The 27342-nt window shown below is 38.2% G+C and overlaps 1 protein-coding gene across 5 annotated transcripts in view; it reads right to left on the bottom strand.

Annotated features, from left to right (window-relative positions):
• The window catches only part of LOC124149070 (ecotropic viral integration site 5 ortholog-like), a 78948-nt gene that overhangs the window by 20655 nt on the left and 30951 nt on the right, over positions 1–27342 (bottom strand). For all 5 annotated transcript variants that reach the window (XM_046520435.2, XM_046520437.2, XM_048389381.1 and 2 more), the window contains 9 exons: positions 24616–24704; positions 22866–23090; positions 22072–22146; positions 20486–20611; positions 19196–19339; positions 17924–18013; positions 17027–17124; positions 688–748; positions 358–411 (listed from right to left, as the gene is read on the bottom strand). In XM_046520435.2, coding sequence (XP_046376391.2) covers positions 358–411; positions 688–748; positions 17027–17124; positions 17924–18013; positions 19196–19339; positions 20486–20611; positions 22072–22146; positions 22866–23090; positions 24616–24704 — 962 coding nt within the window. The remainder of the gene's footprint in view (positions 1–357; positions 412–687; positions 749–17026; positions 17125–17923; positions 18014–19195; positions 19340–20485; positions 20612–22071; positions 22147–22865; positions 23091–24615; positions 24705–27342) is intronic.

Below are 27342 nucleotides of genomic sequence, written 5' to 3'. Positions count from 1 at the left end.
TGTGTGTGTGCGTGTGCGTGTGCGTGTGCGTGTGTGTGGGGGGGGTGCAGCTTGTACTAGTCTGGACTGATGCCGATTTCATAATGCTAGCCCACTGAGATACGAGCGCCAGACAGGGTATGTTCTGATGAACACTACTTGTAAAGGAGTGAGTGAGTTGGTTTTAAACTAAAGCAGCTTTTAAAAATATGCCAGTCATATAACGGGTGTGTCAGCTTAGTGTGGCTTGTAAAGCCTGAAGTGAAGCAGGTCTCAGAGACTAACCACCTTGGTGAAACCCACTGGTGTGGTGTTGACAAGCCTAGAACATAATCGGAAAACTACTTGAACCCTGGAACGTGAACATTTTTTGCATACCTTTTCAAGATTATCAATTCTTTGCCTGAGTAATCTATTTTCTGTTCTCAGCCTCTGCAACAAAAGAAGATATGGTGAAACGTCTACATCAATAGGTTCCCTCCTTTGTTGCCCAGGTCATCAACCTATGTCACAGACTAATGAATTAGATGGAGAGTAAGAACACAAGACAGGGAACAAACTCATAGACAGGCAAACACACTGGCCTTTGGGCTCTCCACAACTTCAACCAATCCCTTGTTATATCTGCCGGTTACAAGAAACAATATATTTACAGGTACTATCTTGTAACATTGGTTCGATGGATAGTAATTCTATAGGGCTGTTTACCCGCAGTTCTATCTGTTCCTCATTTTCTTTGCTTTTCAAGGCAGTGTACTCCTTCTCCAACCTGAAAACAAAGACAAACATAGTATAACAAAGAAAATAACATAGAATAACATTAACTTCTTGAATCCATTGAAATATCAACATCAAAACAAATACTGCAGCCGAAATATTTCCCCATTTCAAAATGCAGTTTTCGAAATTAAGCATGAAAGACAAAGAGTCCTTGTCATCACCTCAATGCTACAAATTTCCATTGTATTATGGGCCGGTGGCCTGAAGTACCGAATAAATTTGTCTGTCTGTATATTCTACAAAATATTCAGGTATGTACACTTTGCAACTCATTGATACAGCAGACTCACTAGAATTATGATACCGGTAGTTGCCATGGTTTCAGAATACCAAGGACCCATTTTGGATGAAGTGACTTTTCTTCAGTGTTAAAATTCTTGAAGTGCAAGCCACTTAACAAATTTAACAGCAAACTAGAATGTCCACTGTGTGTCTATGGTGACGTATTAAGTTATCAGACATGTTCCATCAGACACATACCCCTGATTTAAACACTCTCTTGGCTTATAATCTCCCAAATCTTGCTTATTCTACATGGAAGAAACTAATAATGATAAACAAGACAGGAAAGTGAAAATCAGCTATGTACCTGAACCAGATGCGATTCATGTTTCAAATTTATCCGAATTATACTGTCAAACAAGATCGTGAACTAAGAACTAAGTTGGAGCATAAAACAATGTCACAGTCAACCCAATGTGATAGATGGGGCTTGAGACCAACAGTATCACAGCCATCAGGTTCACTGCCCTCATACATAGGGAACACTCTCTGAAAGCCCTGTGCTCCCTATAAGACTTAGTACAGAAACAACATACTTAACGCTAATTAAAACCCTGATCTACAGGTGTCACTTGGGAATCTGCCAATGCTTTGTTCTCAAGCACCAAGCTAAACCTGCGACAAATGTCATTAAGGAGTACCACTCTGTATGCACAGGTAGCTGTATTCCTTAGGTAGTACTTATCTAATTAGACATGATAGACAAAGGCTGTAATTAAAGACTAGGGATTAGTAAAGATAACCGCCAGGTCTAGTTAGGAGGTGAATGTTTGGGTTATGTCTTATTAGGTTATGGTATCGTCTGTAAACAAGGGACGTCAGCGACAATCAGGTGTAATGACAAAACGAGGTGTACCCTCAAACCAATTTCTGGAACAATTAAGCTGTATTGGGTATAATCTCTTTTCCCCCACTTACTAATACAATGGTGGCACAGGGGTGCCATGGACTTTGTTAGAGGTAATTCTAATATTTTTTTTCACAACATATTTTTTTCCAGGACGTCCAGCAAACAATTTTTGCTTCTAGAAAAAATATTATTCAGCAAAATTACAAGCTGCATGGACACATTCAATTGAATTTTAAAATACATTTAAGGCATATGATTTACTAGATCTTATGATGACACAGTATCCATGAGTGTTAGGCAATTTATGCAATGTTGAAAAATTTATGAGTCAAATGACTTCAAGATGATTTATAGAAATATCTCTGCACTTTCTTAGTTTCAGGTCACCGAATCCTTTATAAATTCAACAGTGTTTGAAGAATATCATATTGTATTAATAAGTGAATTTGCTCGAGACAATTGACATTAGGGCATTGTGCATGATAACATTAACATTTTATTGGACATTCTAATTATTACTAAATTAGAACAAAACACTCTTAATGACATTTTGACTGATAGTCTATGTGCTAGACAATGAAACCCATTTTCACAAATCCTGGGACCCCTGAAAAATTCAGTTTTAACACTAGGTCTATGAGAAAGTCCCCAGTATGTTTTCCTTAATTTTGAACTTTGCTCATCATTAGCATGAAAAGTAAATGGAAGATGAAACTACAGAGACTTACAGAGACTAACAGTAACAGTACTGTTGTCAGCTCAATACCATCATCTGTACAAGCCATGAGTCCAACAGGTGTAGTCAAATTTCATTTGGTCTAAGCTTAACTAATAAAAGTCTATATATGAACACGAAAATCTACTGGAAATGATGTCAAGTGACAAATTCTTGCTAGAGCAATTATGTGTTAGCAGAGACTTTAACAGTGCTAGGCACAGTGTATCTCCTCCCTCATAAAGAGTTTATAATATGCATTATGTGTCTCTTTAACACTGACATGTGCACTTCCAGTTTATGTCAAGATGAGCGTATATAAAGTAGGCATGTCACAATACAGTACATATTGCAATACTTGATATGTGCCCCTTTTGCATGAATTTCATCATCAGGGTTAGAACTCAACTCGGAAGCTTTACTAGCCCGGGAAAAAAGACAAAATGCACTTGTAATGTTAACACAATGTGGAAGTTTGTTCTAGCCCACAGACATTTGTAGAAGCCCTGGGCTAGCGGGCTAGTGTTAAATTCTAACCCTGATCAAGTAACAATTGCTGTCAAATCAACACAAGGTTAATTAACCAGTTTGTGTTACATGTCTGGTTAATCTGGTCCTGTTCTAAGTCTTTAGAACTGATACACATAAGAGAGAGAATTTAAGAATGTCCACTTCTTTATTATGAGGAACAGGGGCGGTCGGGTAGCCTAGTGGTTAAAGCGTTCGCTCGTTATGCTGAAGACCCGGGTTCGATTCCCGACATGGGTACAGTGTGTGAAGCCAATGTGTGAAGCCCGCTGTGATATTGCTGGAATATTGCTAAAAGCGGCATAAAACCATACTCACTCACTACTATGAGGAACATGTTTTTGAGCATTGCTTACTCCTTCACATATACTCCGAAACCTTGTGTTCCTCATAATAAAGAAGTTGACATCCATAAATTCTAGTCTTGTTCCAATAGTTATATGCAATCAGATATAACATTTTGTTCAGGTAATGCTATAAGATCATTTTTAACAGAATTAATACATGAATGGATACAGCAGTAGGCGTGTCGTGTATGATATTAAGTATAAATTCTTACAGCATCAATACAGCAATGAATTGTGAATATAAAACCTGAACTAAACATGAAAAGAAATATCAGAAAATATATCACTTGTTAACTTTTAGTTATATGTGAATACCATATAAGAATAAAGAAAATATTTTTCTTCTCTGAATATATTTCCATGGCAAGCACTTGTTTATTTGTGATAAAAATTGATAATTGTCATTCTGTTGGAATGTTGGAATATTGACAAGTGTTCATATTAATGTTAAGTGCTGACAGCTTCTGCAACCCTTGATACATGATACGTCTATAAGTATTTCCTACCAGTAATAATGACAATACGCCATGTCACCCACAGAGGCAACAGCTGGCCTGAATGCCTGAGGATCATGTTGTTTGTGACTCAGACAGACACAGTAACTACGCAGTAAAGATGCCGCTGCTTAGTTACCAATTCTTTAATAATTAAAGCTGTGACGTGAGAAAATTTATATGCAAACTGTATTTTCAAAAGGAACTGATATTGTTCTGTTATAATCATCAAGCAACTCCTCGTTATTTCCATGATATATTTAAATATTTATTATGATTCCTAATCACCAGCTATCACACTTACTAGCAACACAGACCTTGTCACATACCTTCGTAAATATTCATAGATAGGACAATTATTATTACAAAGTGTCAATTATTTGTACAATTTTTGTCTTCAGTTCAATAATGCAATGTTAATATTTGTTGTCCTTTTTGTATCAAACACATCACAAGAAAAGGGGGAAATCACACAAGTTATTTTAATACATGTATATGAACCAAAAAATCTAGACATTGTCCGGAAACCCTCTGACCTAGAATTCCCCACAGATAATTATGAATTTACATCACGTAGAATGATACTTCATGAAACCACATTCTACAACGATATGCTTCTGTTACCATGGTGACCCATTTATACCACATGCTATGACTTGAATGAAACTCAACAGTCAAATATTCAACCCAGTACAAGTACATATTTAGCCAAAATATATTTGTAGAGCATAGAAACCTTTCAGTTTTCGTTTCATAGTTTTAATCTCTGTCACTTCAGATGAGGCCTGTTTGAGTATGTAATGTCGTTTGTTTGTTGATGCCAGCTTTATGAAGGCAGACTTAAAAAATCAAGCCTAGAAAGACATTACAGAAATTGACATTATGAGCATCGATCTACATGATTGAGATATGATGACATGCAACCAAGTGACAGGGCCTAACCACCCGATCCATTTAGTTGCCTCCGACAACAAGCATAATGGTTCAGCAGGAGACCTATTCTCTTATCCAGATTCCTCGTCTGTCTCCCAGACAATAGAGAAAAAAATAAAAAGATGAATTCGATTCAAGTCTAGAATGGTTTGGCAAGTCTACATTGCCTCACCTCTACAGTAAGCCTTGTTCTGGGCCCCACTTGGCTCCTTGTATATTCTGTAGATATACATTTTTAAATAAGATAACTTTATTTCTGGGACTAAATGTTAGTGTACCAGATTCCCACAAATGGAGATGTTATGCTTGAGAGAACCAGTAATCAGAATTATATGACAGAATACCCTCAGCTTACCCCTAGGTCAACATTAGCTATGTACCTTTATAATACCTTACAGTGAGGCAGCAATATACCCCGGAGAGGAAATTGTAATCAAGGACAAATTCTAAAGCCTACCAGTGATCAAACAGATTCTTTATTCATATCTTCATTCAGACGGATCATCTTGTGTAGCATTCTTTACCTGTCTACCTTTACTCAATCACATGTGGCAGAATATTTTTATTTTATACCACTAGCACCACCATATTGTCACTAGTAACCAATAAGAGACCTTCTAACATAACTGCACACATTGATAAATGTTTCTAGGCCTACAGGAAGAGGTTTACCTTGGATTCCATACCAAGTGCCCAAACCGAAGTGGGGAAAAAGTTATACTGTCTAAATTGAGATTTTAAAAAATGTTCATATTTTACTAAATTCAGAGGTATTTTAACATTGCATCAATGAAATAATCTAAAATTCATATACATTGGTAGTGACAATCCGATATATCTAACTAATCCACATCTGAACTTTGGACCAGTGGTTTATGAAAAAACACAATTTGTGGAGAAAACCCTACTATCTCCAGACTGTCACAGTGTCTCGCTCATAAATGGCTGTTTCTAACATCACTGCAACCAAATAAATGTGATTTAGAAGCTGACATCATTCAGTACAGGTGGGTGATGTACCTCAACATTCCTGAGTTTCCTCATATCCCGTTCAAGAACCTGTGTGTACAACTCATCATATCTCCCTAACTACAGCCACCAGTAGCATACCACTTTGTCAAAACCTACACAATCACAAAAATAATCCACGCAGGAAACAGTGAATAAATATTTCATCAGATTGATTTTCTGGATGTGATATTTACATTTTGACTATTCAGTGCTTGCAGTGTGACCTATTTCAAGACTGGGGAGGTGACCTGTTTGCATTCAGCCTAAGAAATGTCAAATGTGGTTACTTATGAATACAAATGTCACCGTTATCACCTGAATAATTGATATGGTATTCATCAGCTACAAAAAGTGTAATAGGTGAACGTATCCCTTCTGTATGTTTAGTTGACAATGAGTGATCAGCGATGCAGAAAGATAACTGACACTAACAAAACAACCCTAACACTGTTTACTGCCAGGACACACAAGGAACAATAATTAAAACTTACTCATCAAACTCGACAAAATCCATTTGTAATGGTAGGATGGTTATTCATCTTGTACCCAGGTTCCAGCACCAGGAATCCCTCCACTGGACAGGTAACGTCCCCCCACGATCATCTGTGTCTCCAATCCCGTGGAGTCATGCTCTGTCGCAGACAGCCAAACACACGTCACCTGATTAGTTCACTTCAAGATAATCTATAGGGAGCCACGTAACCAACTCTCTGCGATCTGATTGAGATATGCACATTGAACATGCCATGAAACTTGCAGTGTCGAGACTTGAGAAAGTAATGTCCGAGGGTCCGACAAGTAAACCGGTCACTCACATGCTCTGTGACCCTGAATAGCTTACAGCTACCTGTAGCTAAGCCGTGTCACCCACAAAGGTCTGGCTATACTATAGCCCAGTGAGGATATCCTTTCAAGTCCGTATATTGCACTGAACTTTTAGCTTCAGCCTTACCAGTATCTCCGGTGTCAACAATCAACATAGATTTCTCATTTTGAACTTTTAAAATGTACTGACAGCACTGTAAAGAGGAAAGTGTTAATTTGGCTAGACATTGAAAGTCATGTTTGAAACTATTATTTTCATATTACGCAAATTGAGATTTTTTTTAATCATTTCTTGAAACATATTCTTTCTATCATAATACTGTATATTAATTTGTATTACCTGATATGTTTCACACCTGTTGATCGTGAGATGTTTAAAGGATTTTAGTCCTATTTTATATTCATTTGAAAAGAGTCAATGTGTTTCTGTCTTCTCCACATACATGAATAGAATGACAGTTGGTGACAGTAACCTTGCCTCACATTCACAGCAAAGTCCTATACCTTGCAATATTTTTCCTGAAGTCTTAGGTAAACAGGGTAATAGTCGATAGTTGTCAGCACAAGTAGTGATACTCAGAACTAGATCTTTACTTGGCAACAACACTTCCAAAACTAACAATTAACGTCAATCCAGACATCCATTATCATAAGACAAATATTGACTTCTCATTTCCTGGTGAGATAAAGCTTGTATAAAACACTTAACTTGAGTGCCGGGTCTCAACATTCCTAAATGAAGTGAAATTAACAAATATGGAAACACAGGACGAGGAATAAAGGAACAACAATCTGTCAATGCCAGTACACATTATGTTTCCATTTCAAGGAAGTATCAGATGACTTGAACTCATCTAATATTATATATGTGCCTTGATCCATGAGTCAGTCTTCCCTAACCACAAAACAAACGTAGATGATCAGGTTATGAGATTAAAGCTTTAATCAAATTAAACAAGAGCTATCCTATCGAATACAAACTGAGATGCAATCCCTGCGTGACTGTGGCCTTATTAAACTTTAAACTGCTGTGAAGCAGCATGAGGGTAAGCCATAAACACCCCCAGTTGGGCCACAAGGCCACACTGCTGACAGCCCCAGGCAGTCCGCCTTCTTAGGACTTCATGCTTAGACTCTCATCACAAGGATGAGGTATCGCGCTTCAATGAACACGTTCAACTCCTATCCATAGTCTACAGAGAGTGACTTTTGGTTGTTTCCCTTAACCTTGCATTTTGAAACCCTACTGAGCAGGCCCCAAGCCCAAGGTGTTTATAGTAGAAACTTCTAAACTTCCCCTTCATGTACAGATGAAGATGGTTATAGCAATGTTGAAAAACAATTAATGCAACCAAAATAACATTTTCATGCTTGGAGTCCCAGGGATCAGGCACAAAGGTGTCACGCCTCAATGACTCGGTACAACTTTGCATATGGACATAATACATCCTACAAACAGGCTGTTTCCCACATTTATTTCAAAGACATTCAATGGGAGACTTGCATTTTGAAACCCTGTTGATCAAGTGCTGTCCCTTTTTTTTAGCCTATAAAATTCCCCCTCACAACTGTAGAAAACTAGAAGGTATTTTGTATCATTGTTGAAAAATAATTAATGCACCAATAGGACTCCTTGTCATGCATAATCCTATCTGTGTAGGAAGTTGTGATGTGCTTTTCCTGTTGATAGACATATTAATATTCATAATCTCTTTCTTATGAATGAAGTGAAACAAGATTAATTCTTGAAGCATGCATGTGTCCTGACTTGGATAAAACCACAGTCATGATTGAAGAACCACATTTATTACAAACTCGCTTGGTGAGTGAGTAAGCAATACTTACGCGACTCAGTTAGACTGATATACCATCTTGTAAAAATGAATCTCTTTTTTTAAAAGCCCACACCAGCACTAGAATATGTCAGTAAGACAGATATACTATTTTGCAAAGATGATATATCTCTTGTGAACAGCCCATCACATCTACACTAGAATATAGACCATGTACATCTCAATCCCACTAAAATCATATTGTCAGAATGCTTCTTTTGGCTGATTGGAAAGTTCACCTGATGTGACCTCCTGTGAAGGTGTCCTCAGATCTTCACTGAGAGAGGCATCTATCAGAGTAAAAGATCTTACATTAAAGGGATTGTATACATCTATACTGTAAAACTGAATTATATACATGTATTATACAAAATATACTATGCATGCTAGTCCTAGAACTTATTCAATTGTATGTGTTGAAAATACTTATAATATTCTTCCAGTTTCCCCTAAAGTATTTTGTATAGTACTCAGTTATCAAAGTAGAAAAAAAATGATGTTTGCCTGATTGACTTCTATTATTCTCAATGTGAAATACACATCCTAAATACCTATTGCAGAATGCTGAACCTGTCTTAAAACACTCCAAGTTGGACACTCAATACAGACCTAAACCTAACATTGGCATCCTAATGAGGTGCTGGACATTTCTTTCATAAATCCTTTACAAGGATGTGTTTAGTTGCACAGGTACACTTCAAAGCATGGAGGTTTCACTATAAATCTCCGAACCACTTGGCTACATAAATGTGGTCAGGCCGGACCCGGGTTCACATTCCACACTGACCAGTGAGTCCTGGCCCTGTGGTGGAGACCTGCAGATGTCAGCAGATGACAGCAGCTGTCTCAGGCTGTTGTCTGCACATGGATCTCATGTCTCAAATGCTAAAAAACATGAAGTGGAGGAATGATGTGACATGAGGTGAAGTGGGGTTTTATGGTGCATTCAAGATTATTGCACTTACAAAGTGTTATGCATACACATGTGTGTATATGTGTGTCCTGTTGATGCTTTTACTAGTCCGGACTAATGCCAGATTTCTAACGCTAGCCACTGGGATACCATGCCACAGTTTAACATGGATATCCCACCTAGCACAGTATACCTACTTCAAGCCAACAAGTCCTTGTTTCATCCCCTTAATGCTTAGTGCCAGGCAGGGTAACAACTAGTCTGTCATACAGACCCTGAAACAAACATATCCAAAAGAGCCCATGCAAGACTATAATAGTGGGCAAGTCTAGATTCCTGCAGTTTTATCTGAAAATGAAGAGACTCCCTGGGCTCCTTTATATTATATTTTAATAAGATAATTTAACAACTTTTTTTTCTGTAAAATATGTTCATTTCAGAGACTAGATGTTATTCTATGTAACAACAAGTACCATCTTTTAGCCTCTTTTGGTATGGTGCAGCTGGGAATTGAACCCCCGACCTTCCGTTCTCTGGAAAGGCACTCTATCCACTTGACCATGGAGGCAGTGAAGGAATGAACACAATAAGATGTCATGGAGCCCTATGAATAAATATTGCCATTTCTTTGACAAAAGCCTTAACCATGTTAACTTATCCATGCCAATAATGCAAGCAATCCAATGACAATACTGTTCCAATCAACAAGTATATGTATATGCACAAAAACCAGCTGACGAGTAGAATAAACATTTACTTGTCAAGTTATTAATGGGCGTTCAAAATTAAGAGGATCCTGGAGTCCTGAGATGTTTTTGTATGTTTATTTAATCTTAGGATTCATTTGTAACTTTGGGGTTATGAAAAGGACGTCATAGACTTGTGATTAATTTCAGGACTGCTGGTGATTTTTTATCTGCTAAAGTCTATAGGATACACTTAGCAGATATTATATTACGGACAGAATTATGAAATATATGCTCCACACCTTCACTCAAAAAAATCCATTTCAGAATGTTTTCAGGTAAGCTAGATTTATATTTCATCTTTCAGTTTTAGGGATGAAACATGGGAAGAGGCATGTGTGAATTTTGACCACAACAGCAACCTTATTTTCACTACAGGAAACTCCAACTGGTGGTTCAAAATGGTCACGTGAGCAGTTTATCAGTGTTGAGATATAAAATAAGGTCAGTGAATTAAGTTGCGTTGACATGGTAATACCTGGCTCCAGCCACCTGATCTCTGTCAACAAGACAGGTGGACTGACAACAGTTCTCATGTTGCCAGTACATGGGTGGGTCACCTACACTGGTAGGTAAAGGCAGTATCACCTTGCTCTGGGTGGCTTGCCTCACATATTTAGATGGCCATGACACATATGTTACATATAATTGTCTTATTTATTCAAATATTTCGAATTGGAAAGGGGTAGTTCATAGTTTACCGGTCAATCATAGTTCTTTAATATTGTGGATGGTTGCTTGACAGTTTGAGCATCTGTTCAGATAAGTATTCATTTTTTTAAATTATTATTTGTTTTGTCAAGCTGTGTGTATTATTTTATACCACAGTGAGATATTTTTAGGAAATTGATCCATGCCCAGGTAATTCTATGGTTGATAGTTCGAGCAAAGATCTGAGATGTTGTATACAATGACAGACAATCAGCAAGCCAGATAACAAATTGTAACCACCAGATCCTCCAGATCCTCACTTTAGTCCGCTCTCTAGAAAAGAATCGGGGTACTCAGGACATGTCCAACACCTGAATCACTGTATAAAAATAATCTTAATCTGCTGATGGACTTTTTGAGACAATGTAATAAACACAATCTGCATGATCTAAACTATTAGTCTAAATATCAGGTATAGCAAATGTTTGTTAGGCAAGTTATTTTCATTTGATTTGAATAGCCTTTATATAAAGTCTGTGTTTATTACACAGAGAGGCCATTAGCATGGATAGAATCCTTTTAATGGCAATTACAAGTTGTGATAACGCAGGTATTATATTTACTTTTCTTTTTTGCTAAGTTTAAAAGATTTCTAAGATTTCAATATACTAATCTTGTACTGTTCATCATTAAATCATAAAACTATGTCCATGCTTTCCATGAATCAGATAACTTTTATTCCTTCAAACCTGTCTCACATATCTTAAACCCTTCATCTGACAATCTTTGTAATATCATGACACCTTTCATTGATAAAACTTGTTATCACTGAACCCACTGTCCCCCTAGGCTGGCTGGCTGGCAATCACTCACTCACCCCCTTGTTAATCCATCCACCTACCTTCTGTTGTGCTGCCTGGGTCACAACAAGAAGAACTATATGCCTTCCCCAGCTGACAGACACTGACTTCTTCACCCTCCCCCTCCCTTCTGTTACCACTACAGGAGCCATATCTGAGCCATATCTGAACCAGCAGACAGACACTGACTCCCCCACCCTTAAATGTGCTGCCTGGCTCTTTCACCTTGAACGTAGGTTCAAACACAACAGCCGATACCTTCACTGTCACGTGAAACTAGATTCCATCACATATTGTACATGCAATTAAAATCGCACTAGTGTATTTTTCCAGGCTTCAAGTTCTAATCTGTAAGGCTATCTGGACATCAAAAACTGCAAACTCAACATCAGTCATTGAAGAAATAAAGGAAACTGAGTCTCCCTACAATTTCTTATCAGGCCAGGACCAGCAGTCAGCAGCAGTATTGGATGCTGTGTGAATAGTGATCTGATTGGAGATAGAATTGTCTTACTTGGAACAGTAAGAACTAGGGTGCTATATACCGGTACAAATGTCTTTGCAACTGAACTCCCAACCCCGAAAGTCAGCTTTTGTGACAAGCATTAGGTATGGCAATGTCTGAAATTAAGCATGAGAGTCAAGGGGACTTGTCGTAACCCTAATCACATGAATGTTACAGCCTGTGACCGTCTCCACAAATCCAAAACCTCTGTCTAGTAAAATATCGGTAAAGATAATTGTGACTTGTTTGTGGAACTGAATTCTATACGTAAATTAAAATGTCTAATGATCCTGTAATATCAGCTTGTACCAGTCCACACACTAAGACAAACATCTACTGAAAATAATGCCCAAATACAAGTTTGGGATAGAAGACTCAAAAGTTTTTGGCACAGTCTGATGTAGTCTGTTTCTCAGTCCCTCCACCATATTATTTTACCTTCCACCCAACTCTTCCTGTAACGCAAAAGCCCTAAATAAAGCAAGGGCAGCCTATGTTCCATTGTGACTATGATAAAGGCTTACTAGTAACACAGTAATTATTTCTTTTCACTGATCTGGTGCAGGTTTTAGTGTCAAATATTTGCAATCGTGAGTTCCATGATCTTTGTACAATGATGTTCTATTATAGGACACCTCAGGTGATTGACTTTTTCATGTCCTCTTGTCACTACAACCATGCAGTTTTTACACATAATGTTTGTACAGCAGTCTCAGCAGAGAAACATTCTGGACAGGTTCAAGAATTAGACAATGGCCCAAATGCATATGTTATCAGTTATCTCACTGGGTCTTCTTTTCAATTTAAAAGGAGATATTTGTTTTCAATCAAAATTATTTATTTTCAGAATTTTCAGAAACCAAGCATTAGTCTAAGACTGATGTTAAAAGTTAAAACTTGGATGATCTCTGGATTATATTAGCACAGTTGAAAACCTCAATTACCCTAGGACCCCCCTTTATCGTGAACATTTTATTTGGTAGCATTCTCCTAAGACTCCCAACAGGGTTGGGAGGATATTTTCCTGCTCTCCCAAGCCAGGTCCTGCAGCAGGGTATCCCATGTTCAGATTGCGTCATCCATGACGGAAGTAATGGCTGCATTGTGTAATCAACTGTTGCCTGGAGCTAGGAGAGGAAGATGAAAGTCCAGCAGGGAGGAGTCAGGAATGACTGCCATCCATCACACTGCACTGGGATGGGACCTAAATATCCCTGACCTGGGCTTACAATGGAAACTGTCACACCCTGAATAAGAACAACAAATCAATGAACCTATTCCACTGAGCTTGATACTAATACATGTACATATATTTCACCATTGTTACAAAAATAACTGTCAAATTTCATTTAAAAGATAAAATTTAATATCAAGTTTTTTCAATCTTTGACAGACTTTAAAATGACAAAGACACATCATCTACTTCTTTGATGCCAGTGAGTCATCAACGTTCCCCTGTTATAAAGAAAGTATCCATTATCAGCATCATCTAAATGTCGACTTTGAATTGTTTAATCAGTCCAAAGTCTTCGTAAAGTGACAACATCTTGCTTAAAAATGTTAAGGAAGCGGGGTATGTGGCAGACTATGATCAACACTCTTGCAGCACGTAATCAAGGTTCAGTCCGACCTGGCTCCTGTCTACGGGGCCACACCTACCTACACAATGTCTTTCAGCATTAACTGCACCGTATTTTCTCCAATAAACCCTGGGCCATATTCAATTCCAAGTCTGGGTTATCTATTATTGAAATTTGAGTCAGGCCTTTAAAAATGGTCAGTCAATTATACCATGTTCAAATATTATAGTGTAACAAGACTAATTTATGCTTTATAGTGTAAAACCAATCTTCATTATTGAACTGCCTGTTGTTATGAATTTCCATGAGTTCATGTAATACTCTAAATAATGGTAGATTTGTGCTGTAGTTGAAAGAAATAGCACATGAGTATTAATTGGTGAAAATATGGCACATCTTTTCTAATTATTGTATATGAAACAAGTATGGGATTCCTCTTGGTAGAAATGATTCATCATTCACAACACCAGAGTGCTAACCATGGTTACCGAGTCAAATAAAGTGATGTGAGTTTGGTTTAAGCCACTGATACAGTTATTTCAGTTATATCACTTGTCTCTGCTTGACGTGAGAAGAAAGCCTGAAGTGATGAATGTCAGACATTTACCTGGAAAACACATGAGTACGTTATGGTGCTAATAAACCTAAAAACATTATCAGGGTGATTCTAGAATTCAAACTCATGATCATCATGATCATAGGTTTCTGGCACACCTAAGGAACACAGCTCTGCACAGCGAATTATCATGATTATAGTGCCTTAGAAAAAAAGGCCATGCAAGCCCCAATCAAATAAATAGTTAAATAGAAATATAATTAATAAAGTGCATTATTCAGGTTAGTATGTTCATAAAATGGCAGTAAAGAACTAAACTTGAACAAACAAAAAACAGTGTGTCATCAACATGGTCATTGTACCCAGACTATTCATGCTATTGGGAATGGTACTCTTGTATTCAAAATGTCTGTCCCAGAGTTTACACTTACTCAAAACCTCTTTGGCCTATAACTCCATACCTAAACTAGAAAACAATATTATTTCACCACATAACATAGCCACATGCAGAATAAAAAAAAAAAATATTCCAAAAGGCATTCTTGAAATGCACATTGTACACTGGGGTCAACTTTATGTATTTGTAACCACCGTTCGTCTATAGACAGTCATGTATGTTGTCAGGCCTGCAGAATACAGTGGTACGCCTGGACACTTGAGCCCCTTGACCACTGACCCAGCAAATCAGTTGGCGACACCAGCTCAGTAAAATGAGCATTCTTTTCAAATGAGGGGAACAAAGCACAGTTTACATTTCCTGCAGTCAAGTGTAAAAGGACAGACCTATACTAATACAACCGAAACAAATATTTGAGCAATCCTGTTATTTGTAGTTATCCGATGATCACTAATTCATGTTGAATACCCGTGCCCATGCAACCATCAACATACTGATTAGCTACACAGTCTGTGTTGACAATCATGAGAGACTGTAGACATTTACAGGGGTTAATTCTTTGCTTTGTATTTCAAGTCATGAGGTATGTCTTCATGTAGGGTTGTAAGTAGCCATCACCAATAATAATTTTGTGACCTTAGCGACTTGTCAAAATTATCTTGCTCTTTCTTATATATATAATACCAGTATGAAGACTATGATTACAGCTCAGGACGAGTGTCTAAAGTCAGAAACTGAAGATTCATGTCCATATATTCATCATGCAAACCGCCTTGCTTTAGATAACAAAAATACTTTTAGAAAGAGAAACAAAGTCATAGTCCTGAATGTTTGCTTACATGGCATAGACCACTGAGTAAGCCCTCGAGAGTGATCAATGTGTAATTATATGTAAATATAACAAGCAAGCATGACTTCTGTGCTAGTTGTCAGTGTAAACATGGGAAAGTGGTCAAACAGCTGTACAGACAGTATCTCTTCTTCCTTGTAGTGACAGCATGTAGACATCTTAATGGCCAAACCCTGGGGCAGTTTTAACAGAGATATTGACAAGGTATTGTACCACACAAAAGCAGGCTTGATTCCTTGACCTACTGGTCCAGATAGACAACATTAAGATCCACAGACACCTTCCTGCACTTACTGACAGGGCACCTGAGACAAATACTGACAGGTTAGGGTGAAATGGGTTACAGTGCAAACAATAGTTTTAAGAGTTTTAGTGTCTCAATTTCAGCCTATATACCACATGGAGTGATTGTTGTTTTACACCCAAGTCAGCAACATTACAGCTTTATCACAGCCGCAGTTTCAGACTTAATCCACTAGTCTGAAGTTCAATTCTGTGTAAAATTCTGTTCGGTGTTCAGCTAATAGTCCACATCACTAAAATCTACTGATGATGACGCCAAATTCAACTTCAAAAAGAGTTGTTTAGGCAAGTAGACTCAGCAGAGACTGCAGCTGCCTGTTAACATTAATGTCTTGGCCAGGGAAACCAATGGTTGGCAGCCTCAGCAAATATCCACTGTTGGGATATGGTAACACACAATCAGCCAGGTGCCCACCTGATACTGACTTAGTCACCTCTTATGACAAGCATGGGATGTTGGTGACAAGAGAATCCATGTGAGTCACACCACATGGCATCAAATGCGTACTCTGTATCATGTATCTATGCTATTCCCAGTGTTCCAAATTAAGCATGAAAGCCGAGAGGTCCTTGTCACAACCATAATGTTAAAATGTAGAGATTTAGGGGGTCTCTAGATTCAAATATCACAGTAGAAGACCTGAAGTATTCCAGGACACCCCATTCATTTCAACACTGTACTCCCCTATTGCTAACAATTATTATGTTAGAGCCCTTTTGGAAATAATAACAATAATAAAAGTAAAAAAAAAATCAATTCGTATGGCGCTGTACTCTAGCATAAGCATGCTCTGAGCGCTTAGACATTTATTACCCTGGTTAATGGATCAGTGTGCACTCAACAATCATTCTCAGCTCCCTGGGAGTATACAACCCAAGCATCATTTCCCGATAGTTTTTTTGTCCATAAACAAAGGAATCTTTACACTATGTCTGAGTCACATCATCTACATGACAGAATACTTAATTGATAAATGTGCATTGCCTTCCAACAGTGGCAGGATATTATTGGGTCATTTGTGTGTCAGCTCTGCAAGAACATATCAAGTACAGAAAGAGATTATATACTGCATATTGCCAATCACTTACTTTTTCATTTTCTTGGTACTATATCGAACTTGATATGCTGTTTTGAGAAGGAGCTCAGTGTCATTTTCATATTTTGCGCGAACATCTTTTTGAAAGTACTGGAAAGAAAAATATAATCACATCAGTCACTACTTTGTAGCATGTAGAAACCAATGCCACTGTCAACCTGATACGGACAATAGTTCAGTGACAACTTCATTGATATACTCTCAATAATAAGCTACTTCTCTCCCTACTCACGGACAGGAAATAGCCAGCTTCCTGTTGCCTGTAGAGTTGATCAGGGAAATATTGAGCACTCTTCAACATCACTGTGACTTATATCGATGATATTCCACAAGCACAGTGTGATAGGTTTAATGCTGCTTTGAACAGCATTTCACATGTTATGTCAGCTTATTGTAGATGGGAAGCATTATTGTTGTTTGTTGGTTTGTTGTTTAACGCTGTGCTCAGCAATATTCCAGCTCTATAACAGTGGTCTGTAAATAATCAAGTCTGGACCAGACGAACCAGTGATTGACATCATGAGCATCGATCTACGCAGTTGGGATACAATGACATGCATCAACCAAGTCAGAGAGCTTGACCACCCGATCCCGTTAGTCGCCTCTTACGACAAGCATGGTCGCCTTTTACGGCAAGCATGGGTTGGAAAGCTTTAAGTGACACAGGTCAAAGTTGTTAACTACTATGGTGAAACAGGGATGGAGCTGAAAAAGCAGTGATCATAATCATGGAGATTCAAAAACTCAAGCCAATGATCACTGGATCCTGGCATATCTAAGGGGTGTCACTCTGCAAACTGTGACTCCTCAGACAACACCGTGCCCCCTAAGAGATGATGATGATGTTTATGATGATGATGATGATGGAGAAGAATAGCAGTAAGATTACCTTAAGCATGCCCTCCATGTCAAGAGACATCAGGTCCTCGTGACTAGTCTGTAGAATGGCCATCCCCACTCGGAATATCATCTCCATCCCCTGCACACACAAGGCCAATGAGTTCAGTCCAGAATGTGGGCTTTCCAGATTAATGGGGCTTTCAGTGAATATACATCATTTTCCACCCATATAATCAATGTTTGAAATTAAGCAGGAAAGTCGAGGTGCCCTTTTTATAACCCTAATGTTCAAAGCTAAGATTTAGGGGATCCTTAGATTTAAACACCATAGAAGATCTCAAGGACACCAGCACCCATGTCGTAATCCTTCACAATCACTATCTCTTTGATGCAAAAGACAAGTTTAGAAAACATCAACATTTTAAACCAAGGGAGGTAATTCTCAGGAACCACTAGACATAAGTAAATATGGTTTCATTGTGCATTCATCTTCCCTTGCTTCTATCTAAATCAAACTTGAAAAAAATATCAGGAAAGAATAGATCCTAGATGCTTTTAGTACTGCATATGAAAAGACATTTCCCATGAGGTGCTATGGATTTGGATTATACTACATCTTTCCGTTTTGGCAACAGTAAGAAATGATTCTCATTTAGGACAATGGACTTTAGGACAATGGATGCATATTAGCTGACTCTTATTCAGTGATGTCAAAATTTTCAGTTCCCCCCCCCAAAAAACCCCCCAAAAAAACCAATTATCTCCCAGAGATGCCAAGCCCAATTTGAGGTAAATAGGAGAATCTTGGATACTTTGGATACTCTTGATTAATAATTTCAACAAAATAAATAGTTGTCATCATTAGCATGATTGACTGAATTTCTCAAAAATACATCATCTTCAACACTACATAAACCAAATTCCTAAAACTATGTAAACATGACAAGATAAACATATATGTCAATACCTTGTATAATTTACATGCATCACACACTAGAATGAACATAATCAGTTTTTGACAAATATTTCATAGAACTACATTACACAAGGTCATATCAACAAGCTGTTCATGGTTTTTTTAAATCATGCTTTTTACATTTGTCACAACCACTTTGATAGTGTAATCAGTGTCTAATATAAATCACTGGTGCAATGTTTCGCCAAAATTATCAGTATATTTCCTTTGACCTTATTGGCTGAAATTTTCTGCAGATATCGTAATGATTCCATCAAAATGGCAATGATCTGCATCTCTGGTTGCTGTGTACTGGTGTGTGAGCCAAGAGCTACTTCACCAAGTGGGCTGATGTTTTGTTCTCACCTCTGATATGAATATATCCATGATACGGCAGGCAAGAGACAGTGGCAGTGACGTGGTAAAGAGCGTCAGGAACCACGAGGATGCGTACATGGAGGTGTGGAAGTTCTGAGTCTGAAAGTGCAGGTACAAGTCCGGCAGCAGTTCCTGGAACAATGTATAAACACAAGTCAGCAAACAACACGCATGTTGACATGTGCAGCACACTTAACAGTTGCCACTAATCATCTGCAGTCTGCAACTTAAGTCGCAAGGTCGAGACAACTAAACTTTCTTTCTGTCTAGTAAGCTAATAGCACCTTGATTGACACTGCAAGCTACTTAAAATGTGATAAAAAGTTGGGTTGGGTTTACAGACTGCATCTGATGAAGGTTTATATACATGTGTATTTGTATGGGCAAAAGTATGCTTCCTTTGATATGCAATGAACAGGAGATCAATTATTGATAACATACTTAAATGTACTACAGATCAAACACATCTGTATTATCAATTTGTAAACTTGATCACTTTGTAAATTGATGTAGATGTTGAATTTACAAACCATATGGAAGCTCTTTGTTATACAAATGTCTCAGCAACAACACAAGCAGGTAATGGCCATTGCAGAGACCGCAGAATACATGGTGTATATTCATTGGTAATTTTTTTCCACTAGTAATCCATGAACATGATCTCAGTCTTAGACTAACAGTTCTAGGTTCACGTCGACCACTGGTAATCCATTAATACAAGAGCTGCCAGACATATACCACATATTGAGTACTTGCACATAGTTAGTTGGTTACATTAGTCTGAATGAGTGAGTAAGCAAGCATTGTTTTACACACCTTTTGCAACATTCCAGCAATATCATGGCAGAGGACATACAAAATGAGTTTCACTTATTGTACCCATGCGGGAATCGAACCCAGGTCTTCACTACAACAAGCAAATGCTATAACCACTTGGCTTCCCCAACTCCCCACTAGTTTGCATGAGATGCAAGTCATCTCGATTTAACTCCATAACAGCTGCATGCCTAGTCTGTCTCCCAAACCCTACAGAATTAAAATATATCCAACTCAAGAATGATTTGGCAAGTCTAGATAAAGCATTGTTTCTGGCTCCATTTGGCTTATATTTTTTTACTTTATAGATATAGTCTGAGACTTGCAAATCCGTAGCCCAGGTCTAGTATTAAAGTTCACACATTAACATTAAGATCTGAAATTGTTTATATACAGACTTGATATATAAGATAACTTTATCTCTGGGACTAGATACAGCAGCATGCAGTGTGTGTGACTGACCTGGATGAGGCACTCCAGCTTGTACATGCACAGCCCCAGCTCCGCCATGCTGGGCTTGAACATCTCCCTCATGCGGAACTCCTGCATCAGGCGGACTAGGACAGCAAATGCTTCCTCCTCTGGCATCTGGGGACACAAACACAGTTTCAGAACACCATACATGAAGGTGGACAGCAGCAAGTGTATTTGTTAGCTTAGCCGATTTGTGCAGAGGAATATGGGCCTTTCATGAACATTACAGTGTTTGACTCTGACCAGAATATGACAGGTGCTGCTAGTCCAAAGGACCAGCACATGGAAAAATCTACTGCTCCTGTTGAATCTCTACTGGACACAATGGTGATGACCAAAACAGGTCTTAAATTGCAGATACTTTATCATGTTCATACAACAAGTGAGTGTGCACAAATAGAATGAGAAACCAGTCAAGAAGGTAACCTTTATACCACACAGGGTTGTTTGGTATAAACAAGTCTGTTTAGGTTGTAGGTTTCGCTTAAGAGATTAGAGTCAGTCTGTCACCAATTTCAAAAGTCATGTAAACCTATTTAAAATTCCTTTGTTTGTCCCAAAAATAACACTAAATCACCAGACCATGCAGACCAGCATCTATTAAATTTTCCTTTTCCTTTTGGAAATATACTAGACTTGGACCAGCAAACCAGTGTGAATGTCAAACACTGCATTATGGTCATGAATTTCAAATGCTTGTAACATTCAGTAATTAACTTCATACAAATATTTCCTGTCCACTGTATTTGCCCCCTTTATCCTTAGGTTGAATTCTGTTGCATTTTTACTTGCAAAACACAATAAAAGCCACAAAAGGCACCCTTATTACGCTACCTACAGAATGAAGTGCAGGTCTGTTAAGAAGGAAGGCATCTATTCACATTTCTATGACACAACATTTCACACTGACATAATGAATATCGCATGACCATTTGAAACCCCTGATTATAGAACAGACAAACTAGCAAGCAAGAGTTTAAAATAACTAATCATTCAATGATACAGAGCATTCTTATACCTTTTGGCAAAATACAGGGTAGGCCCTTCCATAAACAGACATAACTGTTTTTGATTAACTTGAGTTTTGGGTTGAAGATAAAGATATTCAGCTTACAGGACCACCTAGCATTGAGAATTGAGACATTCACCATTGTGATGAACAGAGCTGAGTAATGCTGTAGACTTGTCTATGGCCAATACACTAAATGACAGGTGCTGCTAGTAACATGAGTATAGTTGGGAAAGTTTAATCAACACCTGGTGCCACATAGTATGATATTAAATGTAAGATTCCAGCTATATATCATGGTGGTCAGTAAATAATCAAGTGAAGACCAGACAGACCAGAGACTGATATTATGAGCAACACCCTATGCCATCAAGGCAGAATGACACTCAAATTACCTGGCCTGACCCACCAATCCACAACCAACCCACTTTGGTATTCCAACCAAGAATGTCACTGCAATGAATCTCGTATATAAAAAGGCAATAGGATCTTTATATTAAACACATACTTTTTGTGAGAGAGACAGGAGCTTGAATACCGCTATAGCATCGATGCTTGAATTTACCTGCATAAGTAGAAGTCCCACGATGAAGCCGCTGCCCTGACAGTACCCAACCTCCCGGTCGTGGAGAGAGTACGCCTGCAACACAAAACTAGGATCAGAGGAAGCAGGACTGCCAGCAACAGTGCAGTAAACTAATGCCATGTACACCAATGCCATCTAGCATCAACAGTGCAGTAGGCCAATGCCATGTACACCAATGCCATCTAGCATCAACAGTGCAGTAGACCAATGCCATGTACACCAATGCCATCTAGCATCAACAGTGCAGTAGACCAATGCCATGTACACCAATGCCATCTCGCATCAATGGTGCAGTAGACCAATGCCATGTACACCAATGCCTACACGCATCAATAGTGCCCTATGATACAATGCAGCAGTTGATAACATGAGCAACATCCAGTGATAGGGGTACGGTGGCATGTTATCCAACTAATCCACCTCGTCACCTAATACGACAAGCATAGGGGACCTATTCTAGCCCGGAACCCCCACAGAGTGTGAGTGATTAAGCATCCAGCAAATTATTAGACATCAGTCAAATGAATATAAGAACACATACAGGTAAATTAATGACAACTGAGAAAATTCTCTAAGATTCATGAGCCAATGAATAATGACCTTATTCATGTGTTGTATTTTATCATTGAGGTAACAATACTATAGTCCTATCAATCATAGCATCAACATTTAATGAATCATTACAGTTCTAGTTCGTCATAGAAATAGTTCACAGAAATTTACTACCAGTCATTATACTGTCATGCACATAACAAATATGTCCATCTTCTCACCTTCATGACATTGAAAAGACTTTCTTGTCCTAATCCATCCTTCTCCTTGAAGAAATCGTGATCAGGGAAAGTCCTTGCAATATCTCGGCGAATAAGTTTCTCACACGGTGAGGTTTTCTTGAGATATTCTGCGTACAGCTGTTTGAACTGAGAGTCGTTCACACCAAGCAACAGCTGCCAGGCTAGACCACGGAAATGGTGTGGAATCCCTTTCCGAACCAATTCCTGAGAAAGAAGAAACGAGTTCGTGAATGAAGTATGGTCTGTAAATCATTGAATCTGGACCAGAGAAACCAACAATTGAAATCAGGAGCTACAATGCTTTACTTCATTTCCAAGAATTTTACAGATATCACCTTGTTGCACATGATCAGAAGCCTGAAGCCTATTGTAGATGGGGATTACAATGTCAGATTGCAGAAAATCAACCACTGACACACTGAACATTGAGTGTATTTCATACCAGATTAGAATATGTCAGTTATATGTAACATGCAATCTACAATTTTTATAAATTGTATTGATTCAAACAGCCATACTTTTTGTGTTCCCCAGAACTTTCAATATAAATTATAGGCATCCATTCTCAGCTTGTAAGCAAATATATTGTAATATTTTGCATCTGGTACAACTCTTCAAGTCACATTGTAACAACTTGATTTCCACATAGTCAGTTCTTCAAAAAAGCAGGATCAAGTCTGCCTCCGTGAGGGAAAGTGGGAATAAATCATTACTTCCATGTTTACAGATACTTAAATGGTCGTGTGAAGTATCTTAGAGTTATCTCCCCTTAGATCACAATACAACACAATACAACCCCTATCAATACAACACAATCTCATTAAAATCAGACCTTATAATCTGATACAATACCTCCCTGTATTAATATCTTGGGACACCTGCATAGACGGTTGCATCAGGTGAATCCTGAGCGAACTTTGACTGCCCAATCTAAATTAAGCCTGCATGGGTTCTTGAGCCAAATAGCCATCAGCTTTCTAAAACGACTCAGAATTATTTTTTTCCACCTCCAGTGTTCCAAAATTAAGCATGAAAGTCAAGGTGTCCTTCTCAAAACCCAAATGTTAGTTAAAATTTCAGGGTGTCCCGAGATTCAAATACTACAGTAGATCTAAAGGACCCAAGGGCCCCATTTTATTTCAATGACCTACCCGGTACATTTGAAAATTTTTGATTTGTACAACTGAAAACCACAGAGAACACAAATATTACTTTGATTGAACTTGCTTTTGTGTGTACATATCCACAACAATATAATGAGGGTGTTATACTATCTTCTGTTAGAATTTGTCGTTTGAGTTTGTTTGTGAGATAAAGAAATGCAGTTTTGCTGGTTTGAACACTCGTACTGAGAATTTAGATGCCTTTAGATGATATATTGATATATTGTGATACTTTTGAGTCAATACATATTCATACTAAAATGTCCAATCAATGCCAGCCCCAGCAGAGATATGATTGAACATCAATGTGATTATGTGATTGCTATATAAGTAATACATTATCATGATTATGAAGATCATGACACAAATCCTATGACAAGATAAACCAAATCTTAATATTTGAGTATTCACGAACAACTGAAGCATATTACTAGATGCAAGATTTTTCTTACGAGATTTTCCCAGGAGTTAATACACGTTTCAAGAGGAACCCTATAATTAAAGCTTCTTCAAGCCTGTACGAATCCTGTCACCACAGGAAATGACGGCCCTGAAAGTGTCCCTACCTTGATGTAGCCTGTTTTCTTCTTGATACTGTCCCACTCGTTGACGAGACGCCCCCATGTCTCCCATAAGTTTTCAGATGGATTGGCAGCTGAAATACAATAAATGAAATAGAACTCTAGCTGCATAATATATGGTCACAGCCTGTTCAATATGAACCCTCATACCCAAGTTTACTGTTAATATTTGGTTATATTGATAACCCCAAAATATGCTTTTGATAATGATGGACCACATGTTTCAAATCTTACTGAGCAAACATAATCTAATGAGGGCTATGAAACATCAGTGTTGTACTTTTCTCTTTGTCAATAAGTAAAAGAGTATGCGCTTTTTAAAACCTCGTTCAGCTATATTCTAGCCATATTGTGTCGAGGATATCATGAATGTGCTTCAATCATGCGGGGAATCAAACCCATGTTTTTGACAAAATGAGCCAAAGCTTTATCCACTATCCCATCGATCTCATCTCAAATACAACAATGGCTAGGCACACAATACCCTGATGTCTGTACTTCCAGCCATTACAATGCAAAAGCAGTTACATTTATGTTTTCACACTAAGTGACCAAATAATAAATCATCCAAGTCGATAGCTGAAATCCAGTTCACTCACTCCCTTGTGAACATAAAGTCATGAAAATGCTGGAAAATACATTTATAAGCAAGCTGTCAGCTCAATATCCCGGAAACATGCTCCATGACAGACAGCACCAATACAGGCAGGGAGGTGAGGGAAAGTAAAGACCTGTCATAATGACTCGAGAAGTGTCAAAACACCACTATGGTCAACAGTTGACATCAGAGGCCACGGCAAGAATCAGGACAGGACAATCAAGTGATTGATGTTATGAACAACATTCCACACCGCTGAGGTACAATGACTCGCCATCAACCAAGGCCCCTGAGTCTGACCACACAATCCATTAAGCCACTTGTACGGCCAGCATAGGTTGCTAAGGACCTATTCTATCCTGGAATTCTCACAGGGTACCTGAGATAAATACTGAATGTCGGAACCTTTATTTTCCTCAATGGGGTTCATTTGAGGGGAGAAACCTTAAGCTTACGATCACATTGACATTTCATTAGTGAATGGCAAAGACTTCTCACTGGACAAATGCAATCCTAGACTAACATATTCAGTCCCTGAAAAAAAGTTATGTTTAAAATTAAACAAAATCATTCTACAAGTACTACAGCTTCCTTTAAGTCTCATAATTTCAGGCGAAAGGGGGATGAGAGTGGAATGGGGAGCAAATATCTTATTATAGAAAGGGAGTATGGATTGTGTACGAGACAAATCCAGTCCTAACAGTCTTCTAACTAATTTATCAAGTGAGGTTTATCATGTTTACCTATTCCACATAAGCATCCAGAGACTGATTCAGACAAATAGCCTTTAACATGTTTAATAATCTGTTCATGTTCAACAACATGGTGCTTAATATGAGAGTTGGAAAACATTTCAAATCCATAGTCACAACACTGGTCTGTCAACAAGTGTCAAGACACAAGACAATTGTTTTGTCTTTAATCCATATAGCAATATTTTAAACTGGCAATGTCCAAACCAGGGATGCACCACATTACACAAGGCTGCCCATATCATTCATATGTATATGAAGAATCACTACATCCCATGGCAATATTTACCTACTATCACAGTCTGTGACTTTATAGTCAGAAATCTTTGGTCTTGTAAGCTAGTAAGCTCAGATAATCGTGTTAATGATAGTATGTTCAATCTGTAGGTTCAGTCCAGATTATAAATGTCTGAGTAATGACTTGAGACAGACTGACTGTAACAGTCTACCTGTACCTCTGTCAATATGCTGAACAAAGCTGATGAATAACGAGGATGAATATTGAGGATGAATAATACGAATGAATGAACAATGCTACAATCCTGATGAACAATGCGGATGAACAATGCAATGCTGATGTGGGTGAATGTATGATCTACATATACTTAAGATGGTGAATATGGTTTTACACTGCTTTTAGCAGTATTCCAGCAATAATGGCTTTACACATTGTACCTATGTGTGAAATCCAACCAGCGTGGCAAGCAATGCTTTAACCACAAGGCCATCCTATAGCCCCGATGACATCATAGACAGTATGAAAGAAATAAAACCATTGTAGAAGTGCCTACCAATAGTAAATGTACACGAGCACTTATTGACCATGATGAACATAATAAACACAATTCAGGTGCAGAAAGTAGTTATCGCCATCTTTAGCAGTTATCAATCAGGATATGTATATCGAACAGACCTCAAATTACAGCAAGATTGCCAAACGTGTCAACATAACAACACTAGTAGCAATGATCACCATCAGCTACTGGGTGGTCGTAAAGCATCTTCCTGACTATAAAAGTCCAGTTTCCACCCTTGGCAAACCAGGCTGTAATTTCTGGACTCGATCATAGCGCCACCAGTGACTATTATGAGTTATGCCCCTTCAATGTCCCTTCTATTGACTAATCAGATTCCACCTCTCATATTATTTACATTTGCTTCAAACAAAATGGCGGCGCCTAGCTGAAACGATCTGATCGATAATCAAGATCTATATTGTAATAAAACGGGGCATTCCCCCGCGAAGTGCATCTGATCACTTGAGCACCTTGGTTAAAACATGAACAGATTTGCAAAATATCTCTCGACGCCCAGTTGACGGTACGCATACTTTGCAAATCCTGTAGTCGACTGAAATCTGTA

The sequence above is a fragment of the Haliotis rufescens genome, unplaced genomic scaffold (genome assembly GCF_023055435.1).
Source record: "Haliotis rufescens isolate VD_foot unplaced genomic scaffold, xgHalRufe1.0.p SCAF_8, whole genome shotgun sequence".
NCBI lineage: Eukaryota > Metazoa > Mollusca > Gastropoda > Lepetellida > Haliotidae > Haliotis > Haliotis rufescens.
This window is presented reverse-complemented; position numbering and strand designations above follow the sequence as displayed.